Below are 20,441 nucleotides of genomic sequence, written 5' to 3'. Positions count from 1 at the left end.
GCCCTTTTTCGCCAAGCCCTGTCCCCAGGAAAATCAACCATTATCCGCCCTGCCCTACAAAAAAACCTAAAATTTGCTCCCCTACCACCTAAAAACATGTCCCCTGCCCTAGCAAAATTAAAATTTCCCCTGCCCTCAAAAATTGCTCCTGGAATAGCTTTTTCGATGAATAGCTCCGTTGGCTGCACCTGTTTTGACCCGTTACGCCCTCTAGCGTTTTAAGCCACTTACTCAGAGTAATTATTAGCTTTCCAGGGTTCTTTTATAGCAATTAAAGAGAAGCCAATTATAGTCATGCACCTAGATGCGTTGGCTCAGCCGCCAGAAAGGACTAAGAATAACAACCGCCATTTCTGGTTATCTCCCCATTATGATGATATGATACAACGCCCTTCAGACTAAGTTTGCACAGATAAATGCTTGACGCGGAAGGGATACCGGATCAAAATCTTCGCAATTACTTGAAAGTGTCATGCAATTTACCCTCTAAGCTGTCGACTCTTGCGAATTGAAACCAGTCTGAAGAATGTAGAGTTGAGAGATCTCGAGTTAAACAAATGCGTGCCCAAATAAAACTATTTGAAAAGATGATGGCCGAAACGGGATATCAGTGAATATTCAAGAAACAAGTTTGCGATGAAAGGGTTATTCGAACTTTTACAGTTAGAGAACACAGTTGCACTTGAACTATCGCTGAAAAGACGTGTTTAGAAAATGTTCGCTCCACTCTCTCTAATACAAGTGTACTGTACAGTGCACAATGAACTAGGGTTGCGTTCACAAATAACGATGGGGGGGGGGGGGCTGGAGGAATCGCGATTGAAATCTTATTAAAAAAATTCAAATCTTCCCTCTATAAGATCAAATTTTTTCAAGTCCCCCCTATCACAAGCCCGCATATTTGTAAAGGATGTGTGAGCAGTAAAAATAAACAGTATCGCGTCGTTCCGCTCGCAGATGTTCAACACTACCTGTTATTAGCAGTTTGTAAAGTCATATTCCTAAGGCAAGTTCTTAAATTGGTTCATTTTTTCATGTTTAGATTTTTTCAAGATAAAAATCATGAAATGTGAAAAAATGGTTCTAGATTTTTGTTAAATTATTACTAACATTACAACAATTGGATGATATAAAATGGTATTCATTTTTTAATTTAATTGCCTACAAAAACGTGGAATTGGCAAACGTAAAACGTAAAAGGGAACAAAAAAAATTTCAGGTCCCCCCTTACGGGCAGAGCAGAATTTTCAAGTCCCCCTGAATTCCTCCAGCCCCCCAACAGTTTTTGTGAACGCAGCCTAGATCGTATATTCCCAAAGCAACTACTCGACATAGTCTCTCGTAACTTCCGTATCCTATGTGCCCCGTGAAAACATTAAAACTAAATGACCTTATGCTGTTTTCATCAATATTAACATTCGCATGCTGCTCGGTTTAATTTCTTGTAAATCACTATGAATTTCTGCTTCGTCAAATGCCATTAAAATCGCAATCGATATCAATAATTCAAATACAAAATTCACATTGTCCAAATCATAAATACACAAAAGGAAATAAACTTTAGTCCTTGAAAATTTAATAAAAATATCATCATTTAAATCATACAGGTCGTTTAACATTACATCTGAGTGTCGCTATTCAAATGCAAAGGGGAAAAGTGACTAGAGTTGCTCCGTTTTTTTCAACTTGAAGTCGATTTGTCCTGGCAACTTAAACGAAAGACCCATGAATATCACGGGTAGGAGGGGCGAAAGAGAATATTTTATCTGATTATGATTATATCTCCAGACTCTTCGTTCTTATCGGTTGTTCGTCCATACACACGTGACAGGGGAGTGCCTGATCAGAGCACTATATATATAGCTTGCTTATTTCCATTGAATTGTAGCATTTACTGACTGACGCCGAATCAAAACTGCCGTGCCAAAGACTCACAGTGGCGCGATACCTCAATCGTAGCCGTACGTCTACCCGAACCTAAATAGAAACAGTCGCCGCTACCTCTGTGAGTTCGCTTATATCGAAGAATAGACAGTGATAAACTGGCAGTCGTTGCTACCTCATACTGGTCGTAAAGGCGAGTTTCGCACGGAGAATGGAAATGACAACAAACCTCAACCAAACAATCGTCACCACGCCGCCAGATATTCTTTGGCAACGCATCCACGCCCACATTATCGAATACATGCTCAATCGGTCTGCGAAGGAGGGAAGATATTGGGAGAAAAGTTATGATTCGGTTCAAACAAGCGAGCGTTCCCTACTCGATTCGGAGGCCGACGGCTCAGAATTGGAAGTAGAATGGCGGACGGCATTGATATTCGCCTTCAGTTGCAATATCACTCTCTCTGTCATAGGTAACGTCATTGTTCTTCTCGTGTTATCTTTCGGCAAGTCCAAAACGGACTTAAACATTTTCCTGATCAACCTAGCTCTGGCTGACTTGACAATGGCTGTATTCTGCATGCCGTTCACCTTCCCTACTATTATGTACGGACACTGGATCTTTGGAAGCGCAATGTGCCCTGCCGTCATATTCCTGCAACAGGTAACGTTTACACTGTTTTGCATTTGTCATAATGGATACGTAAGCTTTCTTTTTTTGGTAAGTGCAAAGTGAGTCGATTTTTGTCGAAGTAAGTCCACGTTTCAGCTCGGCACATCTTTAAATTCACTTAGTTTGTCTTTCATTATAATCGAATTCGTTTCTCAGGATTCCCCTGCATTATTACTCGGGGTTTGGTAAGGACGTAAAATATCGCGCCATGTATTGATTTCAACTTAAAGTGTCCGTAAGAATTTTTCCGTTGACGCAGTGACGCAGACCTTCCTCATTGATCTCTTGTAGAATTTAAGGAATGTTGTACAGAAGTTAGGTCACGTACCTAGTGTCTCGAAAGTATGAAAGAGAAACACGACACGAACTTAACAGTGAGCACTTACTTATATACTGACTAAAGTCACGTAAAACCTGAAATCAAAGTAGTCAAAATAATTTATACTTGCCCGGTGAGATAAGTGACTAATTTCAACCAGTTTTAAAGTCTTAAGGGTCTCTGGATTGAAGTATCTGTACCATTCAAAATTGTCGGGCTTGGGTACAATTTGGATTGAAAAAGCCCTGGATACGATGATAAAAATATCTTTTGACAGCTTCCTTTGCACCTTTGTGACCCATCACCAGCACTTAAATATTGGTGAACAATAAAAAAGACAGCTTGCGGGCCATCTATACCGTACGTATCATGATGATTCAAACCGGTTACAGTGACACCCACAAACAATGCTCGGCGCGCTTTAAAACATCAAAACATACTTTGGACAAGCGTATTTTTTCCATTTCTGTGCAACTTTCGTGAAGGTAAACTAATCAAAAAATCACATTGGAGCCCTAAAAGAAATCTTACAGTGTTCGATCTAATGGCGATGTTACCAATGTTAAATGACTTATCGCCTGCCTAAATTTAGATCTATACGCCTTTTGTACCATCGGCCTAAATTTAGCTGTTTGTCTTTTGTGATGGTGTGTACTGAACACTGTCGAACAATAGACGTATAAGCAATAAAATATTCCAATAACTTATGGTTCTTGGTAACTGTCGATCTTTTGCCCCTTTCGTAGTGTTCTGTTGCAAGCGGAATCCTTAAAAAAGGGGAGGCTACTATAGGCTGCACATAAGAGCCTTAGTATTCATCTGGTAGCACTGAAGCCTTTTTTTTCAAAATAATGGTAGGTTTCACACTTATTTGAGTGCCATTATATGCTATCATGTCATCAGTTCATCTATCATGTCAAGAACTCGCACATTTTCCAAGAAAACCATAATCCATTAACATGCCAAACCATAATCCATTAACATGCCAGAGTGTCCAAATTCGATGAAGACGCCAGGCCCATTCGCTGTCAATAGCGCTGTCCAGTCGGGAACTTGACCAACCGAAACAACTACATGTGTAATGCCATTAGCATGGTCACACTGTACAAATATGCTGAAAGAAAAAACAACAAGTAATGTTGAATTGAAACATCCTGCAGCAAACTCTCCAGAGTGATACCCCCAGAAGTCATATTGGAATACATACCGCAATGGTCACGATGGGGAATAATGGTTAGAAGATGGATTAAACACGGCAGATGACGGCAAGATGAAACTGATAGGGATGATGATATTAAGGAGAAAATAGAAATGGGGCGTAAAATCAGAAAGGATATAGGGGAGTGGAGGCAAATGAGGAAAGGGCATGTATAACATTTGGTGAAAAGGGATATTATGATAAATCTAACTGAAAGGCAGCTTATGGGGGAAGAGACAAAGTCGGTACAAAATGTTGCAGTGATAAAATAAAACTACATACGATGAACATGGTGATTAGATAGCGCTGAAGGAAAAGCGAGGGCTGGAAAGGTAAGGAACAAAACCAAACCGAAGCATAGGAGAGAAAAAGTATTACGAGAGAACGCTTCTTAGCTTTTCAGAAAAGCAGTAATGTTAAACAGAGTTGTCATCACAGAGTTGTATGTAATGGCCCTAGGCATGAAAAAAATGAAATGAAATTGCAAAATATCAATTGCGGGGTTATGTTATGTTTGTTTGAATCCAGGGGTGATTAGATCAATTTTTCGTATAATCTATATCAAAAGAGGGTAACTATAAGAGATAATGTAAAGCTAATGAAAGTTAGGTGCCTTTGAGGCTTTGCGTACATATCGCTGTCAAGACTCTTACCTCTGGTAAAGATGGGACAGTAGTATAACACCCGCACTACGTTAGACTGAGTTTAACCGACATATTTAAAAAAAAATCATTTTCGCAAAACTGTTTCAACATCTGTTGCCTGTTTTCAGGTCGTGGTTGATGTTGCCCCTTTTCAGGTCGTGGTTGATGTCTTTGCAGACACGAGCCTATTATCAGTTTTTGATGTGTCGATCTCGTGTACTGTACTGTAGTTGTGGTATCGAATATATGTCTCATCGCTGGGGTAAACCAGACTGAGTCTTTTCATTTAATGAAGAGGACATTTTCCCGCCATTTTATGAACAAGACGTATTTTTGTCGTTAGAAACGACAGCGGGTAAGACTTCTATAAACTATTCTTTAATGTAGTATGTGCAAAGAGCGTGCTGCCCCCACACACTGCACCATGTAAAGATATTTGAAAGTTCAATATTCCTCGACAAGATAATCCATACAGGAAATCAATTTCAGGCATAAACAGCAGAGAAACAGAAGTTTCTGAACTGTAGTATAACATTGACAGAGATTTCAGGAATAGATATCGAGAAGGAATATCTGTGTTGTCCTTTAAAAACACAAAGATTACTCTTGAAAAGCTTTGTGAAATGTAAAGTGTACCTAATTTTACATCAACGTTGTGTTTTATCATAGTATAGCTTTGTCAATACCAGTGAATTTGTGACGTCATACCCCAGATTATCACTGATAATGTATCTGATTATCTAGCATTGTGGCCTCAGATATTTTCCACATTTACAAATTCACTGGCATCGCCAAAACTATAAAATAATGGCAACAATGTACCCCTCAGGCTCCCGGCCCATAATGGATTTAAGCAACTTTTGCACGACATAATATACTCGGCTTCGCCTCGTGCATTATGTCGTGCAAAATTTTCTGTCGTCCATTAAAGGTCGGGAGGAGTACATTATTGCTTAAATATATATATTAATGGTTCAAAAGGTGTGTGGACGACATTCATGGAATTAGAACATTTTTGATGAGATAGAATCGAAATGCTCACTTCTTCCTTACCGAGACTCACTTCCCGAGTCGACAGAAGAGTTCTTTAAAAACCTACTTCCTGACGGAGTCTTCTTAAAGATGACAAATTGAATCGTATAGAACACTGATTGCTTTTCGTCGGTTCTTCTGACGTCATAGAGGCATAGTGAGGAGTCGGAGACAAAAATCACTTATCAAGCAACGCAGCTCAATACAGCTTCCTTCATGCTGTTCTGCCTGGCCAGAAATCTCAATATAACATTGCCAAAACAGTTTTATTGAACAGTCTTACTATTGGACTTCAGTGTAATAAAAAATCTGTTTTTCTCGAGATAATCCGGTACGGAAATATTCGACTGGTTTTCTCATAGGAACAGCGCAGGAGAATATTCCATTGACAGTCCACACAGAATTTATCAACTCCTGGAATGATAATTGTTGGCCAGGAATTTGGCCAATGTGTTCCTATGATGCCAAGAGTGTGTAGTTTACGGAAATATGCGATCTTGAAAGTGTGTAGATAGAGACATTTCCTGTCGATGTTTACTCTCGTCCGATCTTGTCTTGCCTCATTTTCTGTCGACAGAATATTGATATATTATATCCATTACACAAAATACAGAAAGCTGTCAATTTATTATCAACTGAACGACAACGTAAAAGAAAAATATATCGTAGGATATTAATCACAAATAAGGCTTTTAACAGTTTACGGTAGATAACTGTCAAGGACACCTTCTGTCGATCAGACACATGATTAAGTAAGTCTTATCTTTAATAACTTTCTGTCTTTACTAATATTTCATGACCAATTTCACAGCTCACATTAATGTTTTGGTTCTCTGACCTCAATGTGATAGCAGAGGTGGGTTCGTGTACCGGAGACAGAAAAAACATATATGCAGATACAGGGAGAGATAGACAGGCAGACACATAGTGAGGCACAGACAAAGATAAGGCACGGAGAGTGCATGAAATATTCCGTTGTGCTGATTGTGCAAGCATTTGCTCTGCTGATGTCTTCATGAATATTCAACGTTGAAACATTTAGTATTCCAGAATGCTGCTCTCGTCGCTACATCAGGACATTCACACATCCTGCATAACTTTCTACACAGCTTCATCGACGTTGCCGTTATCAAGCTTACCAGCTTCTTTTAGCACTGTATACTGCCTTTGGCGGGGAAAGCTCGTAAAATATATCCCTGGCAATAGTCTGGTCTATTCATTTACGTCTATCTGACTTACCTTTTGCCGGTATAAACTGACTGCGTATAATTATTCGTGGTCGCAATCTGCTCGAACGATGAGAGAGTAATCGACATACGCACACATTTCTTTACAAGTAAAAAAATGTAATCTTTAGGCTTACATGAATATCTGTATTTAGTCGATACTTGAACGGAACGATAATTTCTGTGGCTACTGGAAGAATTACGTCGGTTTAACCCTTTGCGATGATAAATACAATGTAACAACGAACCACCAATTTAAATATTAATAAGTCATATTTTGAAGGCACAGTCGAATGTGACAGGACACGTTTGAAACCTGTCACTAATTTACACTTCGATACCAAATGCTGGAAAGGAAAGCTGTAAAGCTTGCACCGGCAGGCACCTACGAATTTTTTATTGTCGCCTTTGTCGAGTCTATCTAGTATCTGAACTATAGATGTTTTGCTTAGAATAAGAATGGGATGGTAGCGAGAGTGCGTTGCGTTACTAGAGATCTAAATAAGCGATAACACCCGTGCTGCTTCTGCTTGGAATGTTGGGTGTGGATTCGCAGGCGATGGAAACAAAATTATTATTGTCATTTAAAAGTGTGGAATGATGGAAATTGGTAAGCTTGCTGGTGAGAGAAATTAAAAATGCATAAAGTCATTTACAACGTGTTAATGGTGTGACATCAGTCAATTAGACAAGACGTAGACAGCAGATTCGTCTTTTGAAGTTAAAACCGACACATGGCGCTAAATTACCGTGGACGAAAACAACAATTCACCGTATCAGTGGAGCCAGCTTTCAAGCTAAACTAGTTCAAGTCCCCGGCCGGAGCGACGACAATAACGAAACGGTCCGTGACGAGGACGATATGGAAGTGGTGTCTTTGGTAAATCCGTCGTTAGTCGTTCGACACTTACGCGTCTGTATTTATAAAAGATATTTGCCACCGAAAATCGTTTGAACCGATACCTTGATTCAAAATCCCTTATCAAAGCCATTTTTGATAGTGTAACATAACAAATTTATGAACGGTTTGTTCAATCTGAAGAGAAGACAATTATAGGCGAAATCTATGATCGGTGGCTCAATAGGTGATACAAGGGTTTGGCTTTATGTATTTGATTGAAATGTTTCGTGACTGACGATAAATTTGATACATGTCGAATAATTTTTCAAGTGATCATTAAAATAGCTAAAATGAACCAAAAGAAAATTGCAGTCGTGTTATCCTGCGCAACTTTTTCTCCATCACCAATGCTTTCCGCTTTGAGATATCTTAGGGGTTCTCGGAGGACGACATGGAAACGACATACACTTCACAGATTCGCCATTATACTGGTTGCCATAGCACCACGACATATCAGCAGCTTTAAATATATGGTGGCCTCATAAGATTTGTGAGTTCGTTTTTCTCCGAGTATCAAAGATTCCAAAATACAGGTCTCCGACTTTTTCGTGATAACATTATTTTGACCTGTTAAGTTGAGATAAGCCTACACGCGAAACCACAAACACAGGGCCGACTCGCAGCGATTTCGAAGCTGTTATCCAATTGGGTGGCTGAATCTTACCAATATAATGAAAACAATACAAATAGACTCCCTAAGTGGCTGTGAATAGTGACAATCGACCAATCAGATATAACCTTGCAAACACGCTGCGAGTCAGCCGCAAACACATCAGCTTCTGTCAGACTCGAGAGTTTACTAGGGAGACCCACGGTAACAAAATACATTGAATCTTTAAAGTAACTTTGAAAGTGATAGCCTATCACAAAGCACAGCGAAGTCATTGGAATTTCTTAGACCGCACCAAGATGTCAGTGATTAGATTTCGTCATAAACTCATAGCTCTACTATGTTGATGTGTAGGCCTAATTTCTGTCTTTGTCGTATCTACGTTCAGACCTTAGAGAATAATAGTTGGAGTCATTTTATCATATTATATATCTTGAAGAACATGAGTCCTTCATCTGCAATCAAGCGACAGAAACCACTTGAAAGTGTTTCCTTTGCAAGAAGTAGAAATTTTTCACCGGGGGAATAATGCACGTTTGAATAATTGGATTTAATTGGATTCCATCATCGGAAAATTCAACGGCTGTCTAGGTTGTCAAAATTGGACCTAACCCCAATTTATTAGCTGTTAGTTTCAGCGCTCCTTGGTACCAAATGAAGCCTTGCTTGTGTCTGTGACATCTGCCATTTAGGCCTATAGCTTGGACTTCTGAAATGCCGTGAAAGGGCCAGTCCCTGTAACTTTTGAAGATTTTTTCACTGTTTTCGGTTTTTAATGTCAATTACGGCTTCTTGTTCTACTTAAAGTGTGTTGAGGTACACAGTATTTAGCTTGTCAACTCAGAATGTACATGTGTAGACTGCATTTTGATCGACGTTGACAAGTAAACTTTGGTCTGGACTATAATTCAAATGTAAACAATAAAAGTGTATTTTCTATATGCAGGTGCTGAGTTGACAAGCTTTATAGCAGGTGTTTCAACATGCTTTTGGAAAGTTCATACAAAAATGAAAAATATTGAGGAAAAGGTCATCAAAATTTACAGCTACTGGCCCTTGAAGTAACTCACATTCCGATCGCAGTATCCCTCAATGCTTTCTGGTATATATTCCCAGCGATAACGCCTTGGCGTGTGCCAAATATCTACAAAACACGGACCTGTCACCAAAGTTTTCACAATTAAACGAATGTGCGAAAATGTCCAATAATCCTCTCCTAATATTTTGGAAAATGATCAACTTTCCAGAAAGAAAACTGAGAAGTTTTCGAAAATTTAGATCTGACATTTTCAACAGCGAAAGTTCACTCTTTCACTGTAAGTAACTAGTTGTACCTGCGTATACAAACAAATAAAAATGAAGAGGATTTTGTTGAGGTTAGGACGAATCGATTTGACACGGGATAACATGCTGAGACTGAATTATGCATCGATTAGGCGTGATATCTAGCCATCAACATCTTTTAATCTGTAAACTTCACTTGTGATTCCAAATCATACAGTTTTAAATATCATGGTTCATGTAAGCTGTAGGCTGGGAGAAATTTATTTTGAAATGTGTTTTTGATTAGTTAATACCATTGAGTAGACATTGATGTGTGTTGTTCATGTTAAATTGGAAAGTGTGTATTACTCGAGAAGAAAGCACAACAGTACAGTTTCAAACGTGCAAGGCTCAACGCAATATGTAAAGTGGATACGACTACCCCGGATGACTACCGTGATTAAATTTGCATAATCAGGTCATAACCCACACTACCTTGTATTTCGACAATGATTAGAAAAAGTTTCTCCCGGGTCACATAAAGATTTGACAAAATGCCCGGGCTAAGTATTGAATTTTTCTATCCCTTTCAACGACTCACCAATGACATCGATATTGTGTAAAATCCCCTGTTCGCGCAAGGCCTTTAAAACTTAGCTGCTTATATAAATAGGAACAATGACTACACGTAACTACTCCTTTAATAAGTACATCAGTAGTCATCAAATATCTGCGCTACTAGATGCGTTCTATTCCAAAAAATCACAATCAAAGAAATTAAATACAACTGCGCCTACGATTCAACATCTACGAAAGTCGACAAAGTGCTGTGATGTGCTTTGATTCTCTGCATTGTACTTTGTCGCGTCGTCCTGTCCTGTGCTTGTGCTGTGCTGTACTGTACTTTCTGTACAGTACTGCAACGTACGTAACATAACGTCACTTAACGTGGTGCAGTGTAATGTTATGTGATGTGATGTTGCTGTGATGTGGTGTGATATGATGTGATGTGATATGATGTGATGTGCTGTGACGTGATGTGATGTGATGTGATGTGATGTAAAGTGATGTGGTGTGATGTGATGTGATGTGATGTAAAGTGATGTGGTGTGATGTGATGTGATGTGATGTGAATTGATGTGAAGTGATGTGAAATGATGTGATGTTAAGTGATGTGATGTGATGTGACATGACATGACATGACATGACATGACATGACATGACGTAATGTGACATGGTGTGCCGTGACGTGACATGACGTGACGTGACGTGACGTGACATGATGTTATATGATGTGCTGCAATGTGATGTGATTTGATGTGATGTGATGTGATGTGATGTGATGTGCTGTGATGTGATGTGATGTGATGTGATGTGATGTGATGTGATGTGATGTGATGTGATGTGATGTGATGTGATGTGATGTGATGTGATGTGATGTGATGGGATGGGATGGGATGTGATGTGATGTGATGTGATGTGATGTGATGTGATGTGATGTGATGTGATGTGTTCTTTTGTAGCTTTAGGCAATGTCCAGTGCTGCCCTGTGCTGTGCTGTACCTTACAGTACTGTGTGGTACTGCGCTGTACCCTGCTGTCCTGCGCTGCACAATTGTTCTGTGCTCTGCTGTGTTGTTTTGTGTTTTACTATGTGTTAAGTTGTGCTGCACTGCACTATACAGTAAAACTGCGATGTATAATTCTATTACGTTTCGGTGCCCACAAAATTAAACTGAATACATGATCTATGAATCTCGAGCAATCACCGTCTTCTATTTCATATTGAATATCTGAAAGAGTCAACTAAGACAGAGACAGAGAGACACTGGAAATGTCAAACTGCGGAAGATTACAGCTATCTTCCGTCATCAGTGTGCTTCTCTACTTTACTCTGCGTATATTTCAAAAAGTAGCACATCGATGATGACGTCACTTTTTAATCGTTATCTTGAAAATCTACTGATGGTCTGTAGATCTTGAAATTGTTGCGCTTGAGAACGTCACCTGGCTGATTTAAATTCGCCATCAAAGAATTTCAATTTGCCTTTTCCCATTTTCTCAATCTGTATACTGGTTGAACCGAAGGACTTTAATTTGAAGTCAAAGGGACAGACATGACTGGCGAATTTTTTGATAGATAGGTTGGTTGATAGGTTGACATTTTACTCATAAATAATTACTTAAAAAGCCAGCAATTTATTTTCCGGACTGTCAGACTTCACAGCAAATTTTTTTGAGCGGACTTTTCACAATTCAGTATCGATTTCAGTTGTGTTGTTAATATTCATGAAACATCAGTGTCTGATGTTCATGTCTAATCTAGATGCCTGCTAAATTCGCAGAAAAATATTCAGTATTTTCTAAAAAGCTCAACCTGACCTGTCAATGACCTCTGAATGCGTGACCGGTTATGCAAATGAAATATTACATGGCATAACAGATTTCAGTTTTAACAGAATTACAAACATAGAAATCAAACACTGACAATGACTGCAAATTGCTCGACTGTTATCGATATTTAACAGATTATATTGGATACATAAAATAAGACTGTACGGCTGGAACTAGTTAATATTTTTTGACTTTTATGAAGTCGTGTAAGAGCATTGCTTCTTAACCTACTTCGGTTATATCAAAGTAAGAGTTGCGAGAAAATGTTATATAGCGTCTATAGACTTGATCTTGAAAATATTTGCTTTAACAGTGTAACAAAGAAAGCCTGTAACTGTCCAAATGAACCAGGACTTGAATCACTGCCGTTGAACAACAAGACGTTTAACATCACTGCCTAAGTATATATCTCTGAGGAGAATCCATTGTAACATTTCTCGATATTCCTGTCACTATTAAAGTCAAATTCTTAAGAGTATAATCGACAACCATGTACGATGTGCGTGATGGACTTGTTTATGCCTTTGGTTAATAAGTCGATCAAATTGTGAGTGTGACCAGCACACCGCGAATCTTACTGTATAAGACAGCAATTATCACTTCTGTACCCCCTACAATCTCGACTTGATCTTGACTTCTAAAACATTGGCAAAAATGACGTTGCTTGCAATAAATTACGAAATTGATACTGCATTGTTTTGATTTTGACCAGGAGGAAACAAAGAGCATATCGCCAAATTCACTCTCTCTCTCTCTCTCTCTCTCTCTCTCTCTCTCTCTCTCTCTCTCTCTCTCTCTCTCTTCTTACTTTGACGACATTATCAATACATACACGTTTGTGTTACTCTGTCACAACGAACCGAAGTTTAAAAAATGCCTTTGCTGCCTAACACAAAAATGTGATTAATGTGCATCAGAAAACTCCTAGAGGCTAGAGATATCAACCGTCACACCCATCAGTGATCTTCAACTGTTCTATCGCAAAAGAATGTATAAAACATCAAGTAACGCACAGAGCAGACGATTGACGAGCAGGGTACTTTTATTGAATAACTCCTGCAGAGTAGTCAATCGATGACAAAAAACCCCGAATGTATGGCGTTCCTAAATAAAGAAGTGGTGTCATGAATGAACATATCTGGCACTACATGTAGTATCCGCTATATATCAATGCCAGTTCATATATATCAAATGTGAACATTTAACAGATGGCAGAGTCTGTTTCTCCCACCCCCCATCCCCCCCCCACCATCCCGCAGCGTTCGCCCGGCAATAGAATGCTAGCAAGTAAATACGTGGCACATGCGATTATTGCGTCTTAATTTTTGATTCGAAAAGTACTCTTGCAAATGAGTCCACAGGGTGATCTGGGCTCGATCATAAAGAGTCCATGTGTGCCATTAATCACAGATGAAGCAAACAATAAACCAACATTTCAGTAGTGAAGAGTGTATCTCTAGCCACATCAGACCATTATTTGGTGTTTGTGAGAATTCTTACGTAAATTAAGGAAATAAAAGCATTTAAAAATGATTAGAAGCAGAAATGGCAACATCAAATCCCTGTCGACCGAAATGGAGATATTGTGTCAGTATATAGTAGAAAATACTGTAAAATGTCATTTGCATACTATTTTACAGTGGGCCATAACATGCCTTCACGTGGAGGAAACGCTTCCAATACATCGGTACGGCTAGGAAGATAAACATTCGCTTCGTTCTATTTTCCTGTAGCAATTGTTGTTATCATACAGACAACAAATCAATTGATTCTCTCTGTGTACTACTGCCCTGCACTCTCTGATGTCAGGTTTCCGTCTGAAATTTACACCCACAGCATAGATTCTCTCTCTCTCTCTCTCTCTCTCTCTCTCTCTCTCTCTCTCTCTCTCTCTCTCTCTCTCTCTCTTAGGCCTACTCAAAAAGTCTGCATGTGTTGTGTCTACATAACATGGAATTTCCGTCGATCAGTGAAACAACTCGGAGTAGTTGTATCATTCGTCTTACGATTGTCATGACAACGGCTGAAAGTCAGGGGTACCCTAATAACGTTACTTCCTACATGAAATTGATATTTTATGTCTATATGTAAAATCAGCTAAAATCATCTTTGTCATCTCACTCGACAATATTGTAAGAGTTCATTTGGAATGGAATTCGAACAGGCCGAGCGATTTTAAATGTTAATGAAAATCATTTTGTAATTTTTATTCAAAGTCAATTTTGTGAGAGAAGGCAATTGGTAGCAAGATCCTAGTCAGAACTGTTACGCTCTTGACGTGGATGTGTTGCACTAATCCCTCACCATTCTGGCATACGAACGTTAACAGAATATTCTTGCTCAGTTTTTGATATTTCTGAAAGGGGTCAGTTAAAGTTCTTGTCTCTGAAACTGTTGTGCTACGTACGCCGGGCAGTGACTTTAGACCAGTCCCTGATTCAAGCCATCTTAGTGACGTCACGTTCGAAACTGTCGCTGACTGAACTTTGTACAAGATAGACATGAAGTTGCTATGATTCGAAGTAATGGCATCTGACTTCGTGCATGTCGCACAAAGACGGTGCATTTGAAGGTAATATTTTTTTCTATAGATTTGTCCCGTTTTGCGCTAGAATGTCAAGAGTCGAGTTATCTAGACAACATTTCCAATCCACTCGAAGACGATACATTTTGCAGATCACGCTTGGCCAACATGACAGAAATTATTCTATAGAACCAATTAACCCCATCAGTTTTACAACAAAGACGAAAGCCGAAATATTGCGCTATCATTAACTTTCAACTTTACAAATTAATTTGTTAGAAGTAGATTCTATCGAAATATCCGACAATTCTTTCAAAATTGAAAGAGCTTCTTATTGAAATGTTATTAGAGGTTACTTGAAACACGATTGGAACTAATTTGGGATAATTAGATTTTCTTATTTTTCAAATTTCTCAAAAGTGTTAGGTGCCGTATAGCTGAATGTTGCAATATTTCAAATTACTCCTAAGAACAAGTGTGTACTGTAAAAAGAAAAGATGAAATTATATTTGTAAATTAAATCGGCATTACTTCACCATCCAATTATCCTGAATTAGTTCCAATCGTGTTTTGAATAACCATAATCATTCAATCGATAGAATATTGTTTTGTACTCTAAGATCATGATTTATAAACCATCGTCGTGTGTTGTCCTCCTTGTTCAAACATGTCGATACAGGGCCATAATTTGAACGCTGATCATCCAATTTATTACCTGTTAAACTGAATTTTATCATAGAACACGTTTACGTTGACAGTTTCCTACCAGCGATGTTTTCCTCAGACTGCTTTCTTCCAATAGCAAGTACCAAGACTAATTTACTTTTTCTTCTATGTAAGGTATCAAGGTTGATAACACGTCAAAGCGTTGATAAAAAGTAACCCACAGGCTACAACATTCACTTCAGTAAATAGCGTAATTTAGAAATTAGAGTACAGCTGTCGGTTACGCTTTTCAGAGACTAAAAAATTGAGTTATATCGTTTTCTAGCAGCCATTGCTGCGTTGTCGAATCAAACAAAGTTGCACGCACATTGCACAGACATGCGGGTCATTACGGATCAAGAAAGACTTTATGTATACGAGTTTTTTCGAGTAGTTGTTATACCAGCGCTGTCATGTGGCGGTTGTAATCAGCGTTTCATGGAATGGCTACCTATACCCATTACGTACACATTATAAATATTTCTGCGTGACGTGACATCGTGTCGCTGCATTTGTCCAGGTAACGACAAGGTAGAATTGGTAACCCAATACAGTGTACATGACAAACACTGCCTTAGATTTTGTCAGGTCTATGCTGAAGTTTGAAAAAATAAAAATCCTAACGGTAGCTATTTGTTGAGAAGGGATTATATCGGGGATAAGACAGCAGGTTAGCGAAAACCCTAATCAAGGTGTCAGTATGTCAGAAGTATTTGCATGATGGCATTATGATGGATCTTCCTCTACACACATTTTATTTCGTATTAACTAGGACATGTGAACTGTTGAAATCAAACTTATAATAATATTATATGCTATTGTACTACTTTTGTTGGCGTATTCTGAAGCTCATAGAGTATCAAAAGTTTTCATCCGCTTATTTTTGTGAAAATACAAGAAAATTTAGTTTTTCCAAGGGATGGAGGCCATGTTGAATTTCAGGTGTCGGTAAATATCGGTAATTTTGTTTCTCTTGTACCGCATTTGGAAGGTGAAGCCTGATTTCCATTTTTTTTATTTCGAGGGAACGGTTTAAAGTTTCCATGAGAAAAAAGCTTGGCATAAGTTTAAGTTTTTCAATTTGGAGGCACGAACAACATTAAAATCTAACCACTCTTCAAAAATATGAACTCAACCGATAATATAGGTTGAAACATTCAGTCATGTCTGCATGTATGGTCTCCGCCTACTCCAACCAAAACAAGGTTGAAGGTAGAATGTGCTCTATGGACAGAGATTCAGACAATCAAATCTTTCAAATTTGAAGCTCATGGGGTAAGAAGACTTTTAATAGGTTTAGTTTTTCGAAAATTGACAATTTTATAGTTCGACATAAAGTTAACACAGGGTTTCAAATTTCGGTAAATTTTAGGTAACATATTTCTCTAATTCCAGACTTTGTACGGCGACCGGCCCCTTGATTTTTGTTTTTGATTAGGTAAGAGAATTGCCGAAAGTTTCATTGCGGAAAGTTTGAATAAAATTCTAATTCTTTTACTTTTGAGGAGCATACTACCTTAATACCGTATAATGACACTCTATTCTGCAAGGCGACTGTTTTCATTCTGGGCGAAAAAAGTCGATTTTTCAGACCTGCTAGAAACCATGATTCTCCCGACATAAACGCAAGTCTTACAGATACCGTATATTCCTAGACAGCGTTTATTTCATGCAGATAAGAACAACTTCTTTTCGTTTTAGTTGTATCACGATAACATAAACATCGGATTACGGTGCCATTAGAGTAATTAACTCAATACAATCTGCGTTTGTGGAAAAGAAGGGGTCGTTTATTACAAATGTGGATTCTTTAAATTGTAGGGAAAGACTAAGTGCCGATAAATATTAAGCATAGACAATATATTCTGCACGATTCTTCAAAAACATTTTATTTACAACCATTGAAAGGAGCAAAATCATCAAACATCAAGAATGGAGATCCAATGAAAAACACGGACACATATCATGTGAAACAATGTCAAACAGCATATAAATAGCAAACGATAGATTGACGGAATGTTTTTTCGCAGAATACTAATTTCGACATACTTCAACTTTTCAACTTTAGTATAATCAATTTTCCACACCTCATCAGTAATATTCCACTCTCACCTGCATATAGGGTATACATTTCCCAGCTTATTCGATATGCAAGAGCATGCATTTCATATGGTGATTTTGTAGAGAGACATGGCCATCTCTCTTACAAACTGTTAAATCAAGGTTACACCAGAGCAAGACTTGTCTCTACATTCAAACGCTTTTTTGGCAGGTATCGCAAGCTGGTAGATAAATACAATATCTCTCTTCGACAAATGATCACTGATGGCATCGGTGACATGGGGCCTTAGTTAGTGACCACTACCTATCTGACTTACAGATTGATATATGGCGGGTGCCACATGTGGGGCAGGATGCGCTTACTATTTTCGAAACACCTGACATCACTTCTTGGTCTTTTGGCCAGAGGTCCATATATCTTTCTTTCATGAATTTGACTTTGTTTGTGTACCGTCTATTTACTGTCTGTTCTGTGCTGTTTTGTGTCTATGTTTACAACTATTGTCTTACAAATTCTGACCTAGTGTCATTGGATTATGGATTGGTATGATTGCGATTACTTTTCAAGGAAATTTATCTGAGACTTTAACTGGTTTGTGCAACCTACTATATTCTACAATAGATAAATTTTATTCTGCAATTCTTTCTTTGCTTCTTAGGCGTTTGGTCTCCCTTATCAGATAGTATGGCCTCTCCAAATGTCAACGATTTTATGCTCAGTTTAAGGTAGTTCACTCCTCGAAAATGAAAGAATTAAACTTTGCTCACAATTTCCTCAAGCAAACCATTCTCTTTCAAAATCAAGACTAACAATCCGTGATCACTTTGCACATTTTGGTACTTGCAAAAAAAATTACCCAATATTTACCGATATTTGCAATTTAAAATGAGCATGCCAATCCTGTTCACCCTATGGAGGAAATAAAATTCCTGATTTTCACAAAACGCTTCAAAATGAGCCCCACAAGTGGTAGGCCAAAAGGATATTTTAAAAGTTTGAGAGTCCAAATATCTGTCCCTGCGGCGCATTTTACCTTTCAGGTTATGAACAGAAATATCTCACCATAATGCTTGTATCATTCTTGCAAGTGATGAACACCTGTTTGAAGTTTGATTTAAGAAAGCATTCAGTCAACCATCGTTACTTTGGAAGACATGAAGACGATGCCTTTGGAAATAATTTCCATTCATTTTTATTCTATTCACCACATCTTAGACAGCCCTTTGTTGAGATTAAATAGGTTTAGCTGGATGATGTGATGGCTGCATACAATAATGATTTTCTTTATCCCCTTTGTTCGTGATGGAGCGATACTCAGGCAGGAGGGTTACAGGCCAAGGCCTGAACGTGATCAATATTCATTGAGGAAAGGGAAGGGAATGTGCAAAGGAGACAACGCGAACTGAATCCTTATATACCTATACAGAGAGGCAAGATGATGAGTTCGAAAGGGCATTTCAAACAGATCAATAATCAATAGAGGCCGGTTTTGACAGATACCGATACCTCCACATGAACAAACTTGCCATAAATCATAGAACACAAACCTCGTCGGTCCTCAACGCCTGTCTTAACACGACGCAGACGGCAATAATTTGTTATAGACTAGTAACCAGACACAGGTCGTAAATTTCGCTGCGGAATCCTGCAGATTGTCTTTCACCTCTAGAAATTACGACTCCTTTAAGTCGATATTTAATGATGATATAGATGCTACCAAGTCTCAGGCATACTGCAATTACTGCTCAGTTCCGTCTTTGTTCCACCAAGTAATTGTAGTCTTACTCCAGTACATGCTGAGTGTTATCAGAAGAACCCTCGTTTTCAATTCATGGCCACCGTGACGCGATTTACCATGTTAGGAGGTTGCATTATTTTTGCCTTCGTGGCTGAAGTGCAACATCAACGAACCATACATGAACTGAAAATGCTCATGTGTTTCAATTGCAGTTGTCTGTAGATTGAAACTATGGCCACATGTTTTCAACTTCATTGAAAGGGTTATGATCAACATCATGAACAATATTCACAAAAGATTAATTGTAAAAATCATTAAGCGTACAAATATGTAATTAGATGAAATAAGAATACTAATTTTCTTTTACTGCTGTCATTGTATCACAACTGTATATTGCAAGTATAATTGCCTGTTGTCAAGTCCTTCAAACTATATATGCCAAACTGTGAAAGCTCATAAGATATGCAAATTATAAATTAGCTGACATGAAAAATGTAAAATATCTTTCACTAATACAATATACTTGTCTCATCAATACACATGTACGCTTGACAAACTTTTGTATCGTCCTTCCAGTATTGTGTCCCTATTTGGAGATGTAGTTCAATATGCAAATTAGTGACCTGCTGCTGTAAAATGCTAAGGGACTTCCAGTAATATTTTTATCACAGTATCTTCAATGTACATGGCATGTTTTTTCATGTTTGAACAAGGCATATCAAATATTTCTCTCTACTTATTAAAGTTCATTAGATATGTAAATGAGTGACCAGTTTATCTAAACATTCTAATACAACTTTCATAAATGTTATATGATAGTATCTTCAATGTACATAGCAAGTTCATTAAATATGTAAATTGGTAATAGCTGAAGTAAATACGCTTCATGATTTTCAATAATGTTATATCATAGTATAGTATCTCCAATGTATGTAGCAAGTTTCATCAACTTTGATCAAGTCAATTCAGATATATATCCCTAATTAGGAAAGTTCCTTGTACACGCATTAGTAATTAGCTGAGCTAAAAATGCTCAACAACTTTTATCATTGTCATATCACAGTATCTTCATAGTACGTGGCAAGTTTCGTAAACTTTGGTCATGTCAATTCAGATGTTTGTCCCTCATTCAGAAAGTTCGGTAAATATGCAAATTAGTAATTAGCTGATCTCAAAATACCTTAATGACTTTCAAAAATGTTATATCATAGAATATCCAATGTACTCAGAAAGTTTCGTCAACTTTGATCAAGTCAATTCAGATATGT

General features: G+C 38.1%; 1 protein-coding gene across 1 annotated transcript in view; it reads left to right on the top strand.

The window, feature by feature from the left end:
• Positions 1-1,884: 1,884 nt before the first annotated feature.
• Positions 1,885-20,441, top strand: part of LOC139123224 (substance-K receptor-like) — a 54,897-nt gene continuing 36,340 nt past the window's right edge. Inside the window, exon 1 of the mRNA XM_070689340.1 lies at positions 1,885-2,548. Within this exon, the coding sequence (XP_070545441.1) occupies positions 2,096-2,548 (453 nt within the window). The 5' untranslated portion in view covers positions 1,885-2,095. The remainder of the gene's footprint in view (positions 2,549-20,441) is intronic.

Source organism: Ptychodera flava, chromosome 22, assembly GCF_041260155.1.
Source record: "Ptychodera flava strain L36383 chromosome 22, AS_Pfla_20210202, whole genome shotgun sequence".
NCBI lineage: Eukaryota > Metazoa > Hemichordata > Enteropneusta > Ptychoderidae > Ptychodera > Ptychodera flava.
Note: the sequence above shows the minus strand (reverse complement) of the source record. Positions and strands in the feature narration are given on the sequence as shown.